Source organism: Gallus gallus, chromosome 1 (genome assembly GCF_016699485.2).
Source record: "Gallus gallus isolate bGalGal1 chromosome 1, bGalGal1.mat.broiler.GRCg7b, whole genome shotgun sequence".
Classification (NCBI taxonomy): domain Eukaryota; kingdom Metazoa; phylum Chordata; class Aves; order Galliformes; family Phasianidae; genus Gallus; species Gallus gallus.
The window spans coordinates 6,612,279-6,625,331 of record NC_052532.1 but is presented as its reverse complement, the minus strand read 5'-3'; the positions used below and the strand labels follow the sequence as shown (position 1 = coordinate 6,625,331).

The following is a 13,053-nucleotide window of genomic DNA, read 5'->3' as shown; positions in this document are numbered from 1 at the left end:
AAATACCTTTTAGGTTTGACAGAATGGTGACCCAGAGAGAGGCCTAGATAATTGAATTAGTTATTTTTGCTTGCATGACCAACAGAACAAAGAAGACTTCTGTTCAAACGTGAATTTATGTTATTACTGTTCTTATTTTAGGTAAAGAAGATGAATTTCCAAAGAAGCCGTTGGGGCAAATTCCATCAGGACCTCAGCCTGCTATGCTTAATTTCACTCCAATGCTTAATGGACAAAATAGCACTGGTACACAAACAATAAGAAGGACAGAGAGGAGACCGTCTCCTGTAGAAGAATCAGAAAATGCACCAAATAACCGAAAAAGAATTAATTCCCTGGAAAAACAACCTTCCTTAAAACAGCAGAAGTCTCGCCCAATAGACATTCAGAGTAGTCAGCCTAAAAATGAGGTTGATGCCAGAAGAAAACCTCAACCAACAGGGCAAGACAACTCAAAACAATATGATAATGCAGCTGCTAACCAAAATTCTAATGCTACTTCACATACAAGAAGGGAATTTGTACCTAAGTGGAATAAACCATCTGATAGCAAAATTATTGAAAAGACTATGAAACTTACTGCAGAGGTGAAAGGAAGGCCAATAAATAATTCTGTTTCAAGCTCACCACCAAGTCCTACAGAAACACAGCCTTTGAATGTAAAACAAAAGATGAGGGTTTTGGATGCTGATGAAGGTAAGCGAGGGTCTAATGCATCACAGTATGACAACGTTCCAGAAGCTGATAATGAGAGTGAGAATCCTGTTGAAGAGATGCTTGAGAGAGTTCATCCACAGAGTCCTAGGCATGTAGCATATACTAATAGTCCAAGAAAACAAACTGAAAAAATACCTGCTCCATTAAAAATGTCCAACAATTATACCTTTACTTCACAATCCAGATCTCCAAAATTTTCAATGCAGTCTGATGGACCACCTCGTGGACTAAATGCAAAGCAGCCTCTGCCCTCCTATAGCAATCCTCCTACTTATCATGGAAATTCTCCAAAGCATATCTCCAGCATAAGCAATACAAGTTCTATACCTCTTCATTATCATGGGAATCGAACCAGCCCTTCTGGTAGGCCATATGGCTCTTTCATTTCAGCAGATTATTCTCCTGATAAATTACAAGTGAATTCCTATCCTGCCGGTCGCCAAAATCCTCTTTCACCAGCCCCTACTCGGATAGACGTAGCCCCTGTCGATACTTACACCAGCAACTTGAGGTCCCCTGCAGGTGTCAAATTCATAATGCCTCCAGTGGATTATTTACCAGAAGACAGAAAGTGGCCAGATGCTGCTTACGTGTATAGACATGAACCGTACAGGCAGCCCTGGAGCCAAGACGTTAACAAGGGCCACTTGGATAATTTCCAGAAATACCAGCATTTTCAGTCAACACCTTTTCAAGACCATAGTCTTCCTGCTGTTTCTGTGGATAGCCCAATAAGATACAGGACTTCACCAACCTTTGAAGAGCATGGTTCACCACAGTACCAATATTCAAATCCATCAGCTCAAGTCCAACACTACCGAAATAGAAATGATGGATTATCTGTGCATGAATCTGTGCTTCTCTGAGAATGTCTGTTATTAAAATGGCAAGATCCATACCTAGTTATACATTACTGTGTTAGTAGTAGTCCACTTCATATCTTCTATGAAATGTGGACAGTTCGTGTGACTCTGCAAAATTAACAACACTATTTCAGAGATGTTTCAGACTTTTCACCGAAGGCTAGGTGAGTTCTTAGACTTGCATTGAAGCTATTGAAAGTGATCTGATGCACATTGACATAGCAATAGCAATAAGATCATATACACAGTATGGCTAATACTGTCATTTTTCCTCAAATTGAAATAAGTTGTGTTATGATCTTTCTGCCTAAAACCTAACACATTTGCGAGTTTTATTTTGACTGACATTGTTAATGCACTGTATTAAGTATGTGTGTGCGTGAGTGTGCGCTTACATACACAAATGCATATGGAAAAGAACTAAAGAGTTTAAATGTAAATGCATTTAACTTTGGACAGAGGTTGTGAAGTACTTTTATTTTGTATTAATTTTTCTTTATAATTTATTTGAGAAGCCATTCATTTTGAATGGGAATTTCTGTCATTTTTATACATCTGCCTCAGTATCCCTGTATCTGTTCTGGGCAGGAGAGATACTTTGGGATTATTAATTAAAATTTATGTGAGAGTTAATTTCCTCTCCTTTGACTACTGTTTGTCATTTCCCTCAGCAAGAAGGAGCAGACAGGCAAGAGCAGAAAGCCAAAAACGTCTTTATAATCTGGCTAAGAAATGGTGCTTAAAATTCAGGGCAGTGTCTAGTTTCTTAGGTGAACTGAAAGTGGATAATTTTTACCTTTGCACCTAAATCTACCTTCAGAATGTCATATATGCAAAATATTGGAGCGCAGTAAGAGTAATGCCACATCTAGAAATGGTGCTGCACCCATCACTTTTTTGCCATGCTGTGCTGTCAGACTAAACAAATTGGTTGCAAGGCCAAATCTCATAGGTATTGGAGAATTACCAGCTCCTCGACGCTCTCAAGAAGTACATGCAGGAGTTTGAGACTTGGTTGTGACTTGATATCCCCTGAGCCGTGTGCATATGCAGTGTCCTTTCTCTTAAGCTTTGTCATGTCAGTTCTATTTTGTTCCCCCCTGCTAAAGAGCCAGAAGACTCATGACTGTGATTGGGCATGGGCTGCTGAGAGAATGTGTTTTTTTTTTTTTTAACTCTAAAATCAACCTGACTGTTAATAGGAAGCTTAGACTCCTGGTAACATGTTTTTAATGAGTGTTTGCAGCCTCTTCTGCTTTGTGTTTTCTTTCATTGACTGTGAAATGGGGGTGACAAAAATGCAGGTTAAAGTGGCCCGTGTAGGATGAGCGCCGGGTAGGAAGTGCTGGATGCACCGACCTCTCATTGAAGCCAATGGGAGTTGAGGCAGATAAGGATCTTGCCAGAAGAGGTCCTTGGAGTGCTTAGCAGAGATTTTCTGAAGCTTAAGGACCAAGCATTGGTATCACCATCAGTTTTGGATGGTTTAGAAGGTTGTCCTATTATCTTTTGTTTTGTAAGATTTCTTAAATAAAGACATAGAAGTGGATTATTTTTTATTTCCTCTAAAGAATGAGCTTTAGTGCCTATTATTGCTGCAGGTTGGCTCTGTAAGTTTTAAGGTACAGAAGTAAAACAGTTTTTACAAATGGAAGTAACATTTACTTAGTATATCTCAAAAACTTTTTGTGTATATGATGTGTCTGATGTAATTTTTAATGAACTGGGCAATTTTATATTTTAAGGATTGCAAACTGCAGCGAAGTAACGGTAGCAAAGCACTACACTGAAACTCTAAAATGGTGAAGATAAATATGACTTGGGCTTACCTTAGTTCTGATTGCTTACAGCAGCTTAGAAATGTATGTATATAATATTGTGGCTAAGTGTAATAATCTCAGTGTTTAACGATGGTTCTGTAATTCATAACAAAGCTGTACAATTTATTTGTGCAAGCAACACGAAGCTCCAAAATATGTATCAGCAGTAGTAAATACTGTAGATTTTTATATATAAAATATATGCACACTATTTTCTTATGTCATCTGCAACAGTTTTATAACTGTGTATCCTATTTTGATGTGACTGTATTTTTAACATGTTAAAATAATAATAATTAAGCTTCTATTGTTTTGTCTTTATTTTTTCATTGTCTCATTAGCTCAAAACTGCAGTTTTGCTCTTCTCAGCACAAATGATTGCTTTTCATAAACGAGTCGTGTCTATATATGTATTGGGTGCATTTTATTTGTTTGTACACGTTTATTTTTAGGCTAAGCAATATGGATGCAATCTATACAGTGCTTTCGCATTATTACAGAAGTAACAAGGTTATTGATTATAGTTTACTACACTGCTAAACCTTAACCTATCATTTGTGAAAGCTAGGAGTATAAACTGTGATCATAATTTTCTGGCTGTGTTCTAATAATCTCACCCAATATCAATTCAAAATAAGAGAATTACTGTGATGAGAGACTTGCGATGTTGCATTGATCAGAGCGCAAAATAACAGCCTGACTGCAGCTGTGGTGTTTGTTGCATGTTTAGAGACCTGTATTCAGCTTACAAAGGCCTGATGTCACAGGTTTGTAGTGCAAAGTCTGCTTTTGTTTAGTTTAGCTGGACTAACCAAGCTGAGGGTACTGATGCCAGTAACAAACACCCTTGGTGCAGAGTGAAGCAAGGCAGTGCTGTGCCAGTATCTTGCTGTGTCTTGCTGGTGGAGGGAATCATTCCCACGTAATGGATTAGATATCCTCCTAAGAGCTTTTCTGTCACTGTTTGCTTTGATCTGAAAACAGTCAAGCATTAAGTATCAGCATAAAGTACTTCAGACCTTTCTTTCCCATGGTTTCTTCGTAATAATTTTCTAAAATTTGCCTGCCTTGTGCCATGTAAACCACAGGTTTCTTGTCTGGCTCTCTTTGTGGTTAGTGAGGCAGTTTCAAGGCAGGGGTTTGCAGAACAAGTAATCTCTCTCCACTAACACAGAGGAACACAGAAGACTAAATAAGGCTGAATGCCTAACTTCTGCAAGGCCAAAAGTAAGTGAAATTAAGCTAATTAGAATATAAGAGCAAAAGGAAATGAGTTGTATGCTATGAACTTCTGTGTTTGCTTTTCCTTTGACTGATACCACGCTAGAATAAATACAAAGAGTTCAGTGCAGAACCGTGCAGCAGAAGACTGAATCCTTCTAGTTACTGTGGCCTTGGGAAGAAGTTAGGAAAGACTGCAGTCTCACTGACACTCCTAAGCTCTTCCATGAATGGGATTTGATTATGTGATCAAACTGTTTCTCTCTCTAATCAAACCATGTACATTGTATAAGCAAAGACAGAAGCCTTCCTACTCCTGCTGTGACCCCAGGGAAGATTCTTTCCCGACATCAGTTTGGGTGATGAATTTGAATCATCGTCGCTTGGGCATCTGAGGAAGAAAATATGACTTCAGGAAAATGATCTTAATCTTTTCCTCTCCCCAGATCCAGCTGTGGCCTGCCTGTAATGCTTCAGGGAAGGTGACACAGAGGAAACAAAAAAACCCTTTCTCCAGAAGTCTATTAAAGAGAGCATTTCCTCCTAATCCCTGCTGATGACTACCGAAAGCCTCAAAGCATGATATTCTTTGCAATTATTTGAGAATGATCAGATCAATGCAGGCAATTCTTTCTTTTTACCCAGGGCCATAAAGGAAGGTCTTTCACAGATGTAAATATCAGTTACCTCCGTAACACCTGACAGCAGGATTAATCCTAACTGTAAAGCAACTGCTATATCCTCACTACAAATAAAAGTTTTAATAGTAAGGGATTATAGAAACCTTAGAGGTTGCAGAAGAGAACTGTTTTATCGTTAGGCAAAGATAGACCTTTGTAATAAACCAGTTGCTAGTTCCAAAATTAGATGCATAGTGTAAACAACACTGAAATGTCAAAAGACAGAACAGCCTTCCAGTGTGAAGAAGCAAATCCAAAGATTCCCTGAGGTACATACACATTTTCCAAGGAGATTTCTCTCAAGAATCCTATCCTGAATTTCACATCATACTTGATATGACTTTGAAATGGACTTGCAAATTACAGACTTTTTTTTTAATCTCCCCCTTGGGTGGCATTACATCGCATTCACAAAGAGGAATTCTGTTTAAAATATGCCATCAAACGCCCACTGTTCCATCTCCAGTGGAGAACATTCTGCTTTCAGTATTTCAGTGAGAGGAAAGTGTAAATTTTTCTTGTAGCCCTTGAAATACTGCATTTTTGCAAAGCTCTGTAAATGTAGCATAGTTACAGTTGAGCAGTTACTTGGCTAAGTAGAGTTAGGCTCAGTTTAGATGGTATGAAATTACTGCATAGTTAGTTTGCTGAAGATATATTTTCTTTTGTGGGGATATTAAGTCACTCCAAATGCTTTGAATGCCCCACTTGCAATGGGAAGAGGACTAGGCCAGCAAATGAAATTGGGAATATAATTGTGATTGTTTGTGTAGTCTTTAAATGGTTTCCAAATCTGGTGAGCTAGGGAAAAATGCCATTTTTGGGCTGCTTTGTGCCAAGAGGACTTCCTGCCACGGCAGGGAATGCAGCGATCCCTCTCCTGAGTGATTTCATTCTCTCAACCTACATTTATGGAGTTAATAGAAAATCAATGGTGCTTTTAGAAATGTGCATTTTGAATAACCTGAGAATGAACAAAACTTGTTCCAGATTTTTCTCTTTTTATTTTTTTTTTATAATTTTTTGAGGGAGTGGAGTATGTTAATTTCAGTGTAGATTTTATTGTCAGCCTTGTCAAGGTGAGCTGTGCTTGATTCTTCTGTCTGATTCCTTCCTCTGATACTGTGCCAACTCTTGTTTTTCAGAGGTGTTGCGATGCCTTTTTGCTGCTGTTCATTGGGAACATGATGAAGCAGTTAATAACAGAGATTGCTGTTCTCTTGCCTCTCTCTAGACAATGTGCAAATTAAAAAAAAAACCGAAACGTCATTTGTGTTCTCAATATTATAGTTGGTCAGAAAGTCTCCAGGAAGGTTTTTCTTACAGAAAGCAATTTAATTTAGCAGTAGGTGAAGGACACAGTAGCGTAGAGGAGCTTGTACAGTCTGTGCAATCTGAAGTCATAGTTTGCTTTTGCTCAGCATTGAGCACCAAAAGCTGTATTACATTCAGGACCAATCAAGTGTTTTTGCAAAATGCTGTGCCACAAAAACGTGCCAGCTCAGACTGGCAGTAGGTCAGATGTAGCTACAACAGGCTTGATTTCCTAGTGATACGTTGCTTTGTCAGATCTTTCTATTTGAAATGAGTCAGAGAATTGAAGCTGATGTTTTAAGCCAGGATATCTGAGTTTCCTTTCTTGCTTAGGAAGGCTAGAAGTGAAACTTCCTCATTCACACCATCCAGACTTAAAGCTTTGCATTTTCCAGTTCAGCAGTATCCTCTGGAATCACCTGCAGTATCATCCCTTAGGAAAAAACAGCTCTGTTTTGATAACAGAGAAGAGAGCTCTGCTAGATGATTTAGTCCAACCCATGCTTTTTTTTTTTTTTTTTTTTTTTAATGCCTTTCTGTTCCCCTACATTTTCCCCAGTGATAACTCTGACAGTATGGGCTGTGTGTCCCTGAGTGTGATGCTGAAGTCAATAAGTGATGTGCAGTGCTAGCATCAGGCAAGTCATGTAGCATTTCTAGGCATGCTGGCACCCAACTGTGAGAACTGAGGTTTTGCAGTATGGTTAAGTGGGAAGCTTTACTTGCTGAAGAGTGTACTTGAATCCATCAGTAACGTGTGGGTTTTATGTTAAAAAACACAAAGCTTTCAAGCAAGAGTTGGATTCTTGAAGGTGGTGGTACTTAGCTCTCTTTGTGTTTGGGAACGGAGGTGGGAGTTCTGCGTAATGCGTTTCTTCCTCTGAAAGTTAAGGAACATTGGAGAATCTGGTGAGAATCTCACTCCTCTTCTGAGAGTCAGTTATGCATGTCACTCATTTTCAAATTACTGGACACATGCTTGGTATGAGTTACCCAGAACAAACTGGCCATCTTTCTTAAAAGTGATTTTAAAACAGTCCATTGATTTCAGTCTTCCTGAGAGGCAACACAGTAGTCAACTTCCAAAGAATGTGGCTGTGTTGAGAATCTTCACTTGACATCAATTAATATTCTGGCCATCAGATATCCTTCATTTATTCACGCTGTGTCTGTAACTCCTGATATTTCACTTCCAGTAGAGGTGTCCACCTGTTTGCTTACTTCAGTGAATGACTTTTCTTTCTGATGTCATCTTGTCATGGACTACCTGCTCCGTATCAACTCATAGCATTCTCACATCCATCTCAACGTCTGTTCTTTGTAGTGCTGTCCTTCAACTGAATCACAAAAGGAAAAAAAAAAAAAAAGAGTAAACGTTGTTGAGACTATAAAACAGATAATGAGCAATATGAGCATCATTGGCCTTCTGAAAGCATTTATAATTGGCTTATCTGATGGTTGTGTTGTGCTTTACTGTATGCAGTAACTACATCATGAAAAGTGACATCTGCTGAATCTGAAGGACTGGGATGTTAAGTGGCTTGCTGCGTTTTTCCTTAGGCGATACCATGTGCAAGTGGGAAGTTATGCCCCTGATTTGAGAGCTCTCTGCTGGCCAGCACATAGGAACCAGTCAACCTTTGTTGGCTGGCTGGACTCGGTGCTCTGTGTAAATATTTAATCATATGTAGCTACTGAAGAAAGGAGAAACAGTCTCTCAATCACAGAATTAGTATGCTCACAGCTATAGAAAGTCATTTGTAGCTGCTGGAGTTCACCCATTGTTCAAAGCTATACTTCAACCTTTTTGATGCTGTAAATCATAATTTTGCTCTGTAACGTGTAAAAATGTAGCATTAACCTCAGGTGTTCTCTTTCCAGTGCAGTTATGCAGCACGGCTGGCAGCATACATTCTGCCTCTGGCAGTAGTTTTACTGATGTGCTCAATTTCTGTTGAGCAGGCCTGGTCTTACAGTGAATGAAACGATTCCCTTGTCTCCTGCAAGGATTTTCACAACTGCCTCCCCTCCCAGCTCCCCATGCTCTGTCCAAATGACACCAAACACTAATGAAAAAGGGAAGAGTGTATATTCTTTCTGGCTTAAACATCTGCAGAGTCAGGCTGCTGGAAGTTTTGCACTCAGACTGCTGTCCCCGGAGAAAAGTTCTGGTGGTGTAACTTTGGGCAGGGAAAAAAAATAGCGTTGCTCTTTAAATGCCATTATTAGGAAAAAAACACACGACTTCAGTGGATGGGTGGGATGTCACACTGTGCACACATTTATCGTTGTAAATGTTATGTCTGAAATGCTTTGAAACGCTTTCAAATCCTGTGATTTTGGGCACATAAGCAGATCACTTTGGTAACCCCCTTGTTATACTCAATAGGAATGGTCAGGTGGTATTTTTCCCTCTTCATTTAAGTGGTTTCATACAGAGACCTTCAAGTTCCAAAACAACATTTCGTGCCACCTTGATTATTACTTTATTGTTAACTCTAAATGTAGACTCCCTCATCTACCTCCCCTTTTAGAAGTGAATCATGTTCTGTTATTTAGAATGACCCTAAACAGAGACTTCAGATTTCCAGCTGGACTAATGTGGCTTGTAGGAGGGAAGCCAAACTTCCATGGCTTCTAATTACCATCAGATTGAATTAATAAAAGAAAATTACTTAACTACCCATCCACAGACGGAGATTTAGCTCTAACTTCGAAAAGACTTGCATGTCAGCTGCTAGAACATAACTGAACTTAGTGTTTTTTTAAATTTGTCCTGTACTGTATGGTCCTCTGAGAACCTTATGCTGAAGGATGTCCTTGTGTGCATCGTTTGCTAGAGGGAGCTCAGCAAATCTTAGCTGGTAAGTTGGGCACGTCAGGAGATGTCTCCAGAGGTAAGCTTGAGACTGTATTTCTATCTACAAGCCTAAGCCACGAGCTGCAGAGGTCACTGGGTGACAATATGTAATTTGTTATGGGCTTTATATTTAGAGTGAGGAAGGTGAACTGCCTGAACTCCCATCTTGCAATTCTTTTCTCTTTGTCTTTAAGTAAGGCAGCGGCAGTCAGTTTTCATGGGGTTAGAATTGTTTCCAGCCATAAAGCAAGTACTCAACGATGATGCAGTGCTGAAGGAGAGCTCTCCATGACAGTGCTCCTATAAGGAATTGGGTCTAATTATTTCAAATGACTGAAGCAGGTGAAAGAGCTTCTGTCCAACTTTTCAAGTGATTTAGCACTTGCTGTTCTTCATGGAATTTGAGGAGCCAAGGTCCAAACTGCTTCAAAGGCAAGAAAGAAATCCTGTCTGTATATCCTTGGCATTTAACAGATGCTCAGTTTTACCATTAGCCTATAGATGAGTTGCTTCACAAAACCTTCCCAGTCTGCATCGTCTGTCCATTGTTTATATTCTGGTCTTCATGCCAAAACCCTGCTGTATTTTATTTAAAGCTCTATGTGTGAATCTTGATAACTCTTAGGAAGAACTTCCCTCTTTGCATTTTACCTTTGCTAGGAAAAAAATAATAAATGCTTCTCACCGTAACAGGACTCTTAAAGGCTGTCTGCCTTGGTTTACAACTTTTAACTCCAAAGGAGTCTACAGCTGCACTTCATTCTGCTGAACAGAATGTCTCAAATATTTTTATCTGATCCTTTTGTGCTAAGTCTAGTCTGACCTTTTGGGCTTGTTTTTGACTTGGGGCATTGTGTTTCGGTCTCTAGCTGCTTTGTTGTTCCTCTACCAACTAGGAACTGAATGAGACTTGCAGGATGCTTTGAGGTGGGTGTCCCTCAATTTCTCACAATGGTGAGCTTGCACAATAAGATGAGAATGGCATTTTGAATTCAAAAAGCTTTACTAGAATATCAGCTAGAATACTTAGTCATTTTAATTAGAATTCAAAGTGACTAAGAGAATTGCTAACATTTGTGCCTTCCCTCCCCTTGCTTGTGATGTCTCTTCCTGTGCAGGGCTTTTCCACCAGGACTTAAGGCAGACTTGTGGTTTCTCATCACCCCTGCCTTGTCTTTTCTTGCTGAGATTTCACTCTCAGCCCCTTCTGCTGCCTGCCTTGATCACACTCATCTTAAACGTGCAAACAGAGAAACCATCAATGCACAGCCACGGTTGGGGCAGCTTTGAATAGCTCTTCTTTCTTGATCTCTGTCCAAGCTTTCCTGCTTTTTAGCTTGTGCTTGATCTATCCTGGGGGAAAAGAAGCCTTCCTGGATGGTCTGCAATCCTCCAGAACTACATATGGAGTGCTTGAACCCACTGAGCTCAGCAGAGCAGGAACAGCTATCAGTAAGAGGTGAGCCAAAACTTCACTGTGTATGAGAAAACTTTTCATCAGCAAGGTGAAAAATCCATCAGTTTTTGCCTGTTTGGGCTTGAGATAAGAATCTTTGGAGAGGGCTTCATACCTGTTAGTAATGCATTTTGTGCTGTGTTGGCACTGTACAACAACTCTTCTCCCATTTGATTTCCATTTTTTTCTTTGAAATTCCCTTTCCTTTAATCATTAACTTTGTTCAGGTTTGTGTTTTGGGGTTTTTTGTTGATTGCTTGCTTGTTTTTAGGGTTTTTTTTTTTTTTTTTTGGAAGATGTTTACTTTCTGCATGCACAGATCTGGGATGATGCTTTTGTCTCTTCAGAACCACTGAGCCAAGTGTTGGTTCTCTGAATTTCTGTGCCTGATACCAAATATTTCCGTCTCTTCAAGTTAGATGAACCCGCCACTCTGTGACTCATTAATTCACTCTGAAGAACATTTTTTAGGAGTTTTCTCTTGTAAAGTTGTTGTCTAAAAGCATATATTTGAAATGAGATTGCTATTGTAACTGCTCCAAGAGGCTCAGAAACCTCGTAGCCTTGACATCTGAAGTCTTCCAGAAGAAGCTAAGTGGGCTCCGTTTGAAGTGGCAGAACAATGCAAAGATGCAGCAGAAGGGAAATGAATTCTATTAATTCTGACAAACTTCAAGAAACTTATTATATCTCTGAAAATTCTTTACAGCTTTGGTTCAGAGGTCTCAGGTATAAAGGAGCATTGAAATCAAGGACAAAGATGCCAACAAAGACTTAGGGAAGAAAGAAGACCCAGACCTCCTGTGAAAGTGAGACTTCTTCATTCAGGCTTCTTTCAGAGAAATAACGATAATAATGAGAAAAGCACTCAGCAACATCTCTAATCACAAAGGCTGAGCAACTCTCTGGCCTCCAAGACTGAAAGGATTTCTTCATTGACAGTTAAATATAGTCATGGGCAGTTGTCATATGAGTAGAGTGTATGACTTCAGTAGTCTGCAGATTCCATTACTTGATGCTGTTCAGGCAGGATCCAGCTGTGTGTATATGCATACACAGAAATTATTGGCGTGCCATGAATATCAGTTGTTTCTCAGCAGTATTTGATATTACTTTTACGGATAATGAAAACCTTGAAGAAAAGATGTATTGTTCAGCTGTAAAAATGGGAACAAGTCAAGGGAACTTAGACATCTCCCGGTTTTCTGCTTTTAATTGCTGCATCTTAAAACTTATTGCTAGAGATCTTAAGCATTGTCTTAGATAATATATTTCCAGAGTAGAGAGTGGATGTACAAAGGCGCCAAATTGCATGGAGACAAGAATATGGTGGCCTACTCCTTTGAAAAAGAGGAATATAGAAGAGGTACCTCTTAGCTGTGAGATTTAATGATGAGTTTATTTTTCCGATGGTTTGCAAAGTTGAGGATGTGTGTGTGCTTTTCATGCGGGTATGTGGATGTTTGAGAAGAGAGTAATAGATTGTGTGCATCGTAAGTGCCCACACAGAGATCCTTGGGGGCAGTTCTGTAGGGGCTCACCTGGGCATGCTACAAGGCTCCATCCCAACCCTCCTTCTTCTAGACCTTGTTGAAGGTACAGGCTGTTTTCTGTCCTATATCTACAAGCTCTTCTTTTCAGATACGTAATTAAAACTGATTTTTATTTTTCGTTTTTTTCCTCCCTTGGCATTTTATTTTTAATCCCCAACACAACTCCTTTGGCTCGATGAGTGTGTTAATACCATAGAATCATAGAACAGTTTGAGCTGGGAGAAACCCACCCCTGCCTTGGCAGAGAGACATTTTGACCAGATGTCATTGCTCAAAGCCCCATACAGTCTGATTTCAAACCCTTCTGATGATGGAGCACCCACAAGTTCTCTGGACAACCTGTTGCAGTGTTTTACCACTCTGAGTGAAGAATTTCTTTATATCCATCATAAATCTAGCCTCGTCCCACTTACAATTTGAAACCTCTGCCCCTTCTTCTGTTCTTTTTAAATGCTCGTTTATCAACCATTATTGATATTATCAACCATTCTTGGCTGATAATATCCTGAAGTTGCCTCTCCTACTTCCCAGAAGGATTTCCTTGTGTCTGGTTATGTTCAAATGTATTT

At 39.5% G+C, this 13,053-nt stretch overlaps 1 protein-coding gene across 17 annotated transcripts in view; it reads left to right on the top strand.

Annotated features, from left to right (window-relative positions):
• Positions 1-3,705, top strand: part of USP6NL (USP6 N-terminal like) — a 110,639-nt gene extending 106,934 nt beyond the window's left edge. For all 17 annotated transcript variants that reach the window (XM_015296018.4, XM_040700781.2, XM_046942463.1 and 14 more), the window contains one exon: positions 142-3,705. In XM_015296018.4, coding sequence (XP_015151504.1) covers positions 142-1,583 — 1,442 coding nt within the window. In that variant the 3' untranslated portion in view covers positions 1,584-3,705. The remainder of the gene's footprint in view (positions 1-141) is intronic.
• Positions 3,706-13,053: the final 9,348 nt, after the last annotated feature.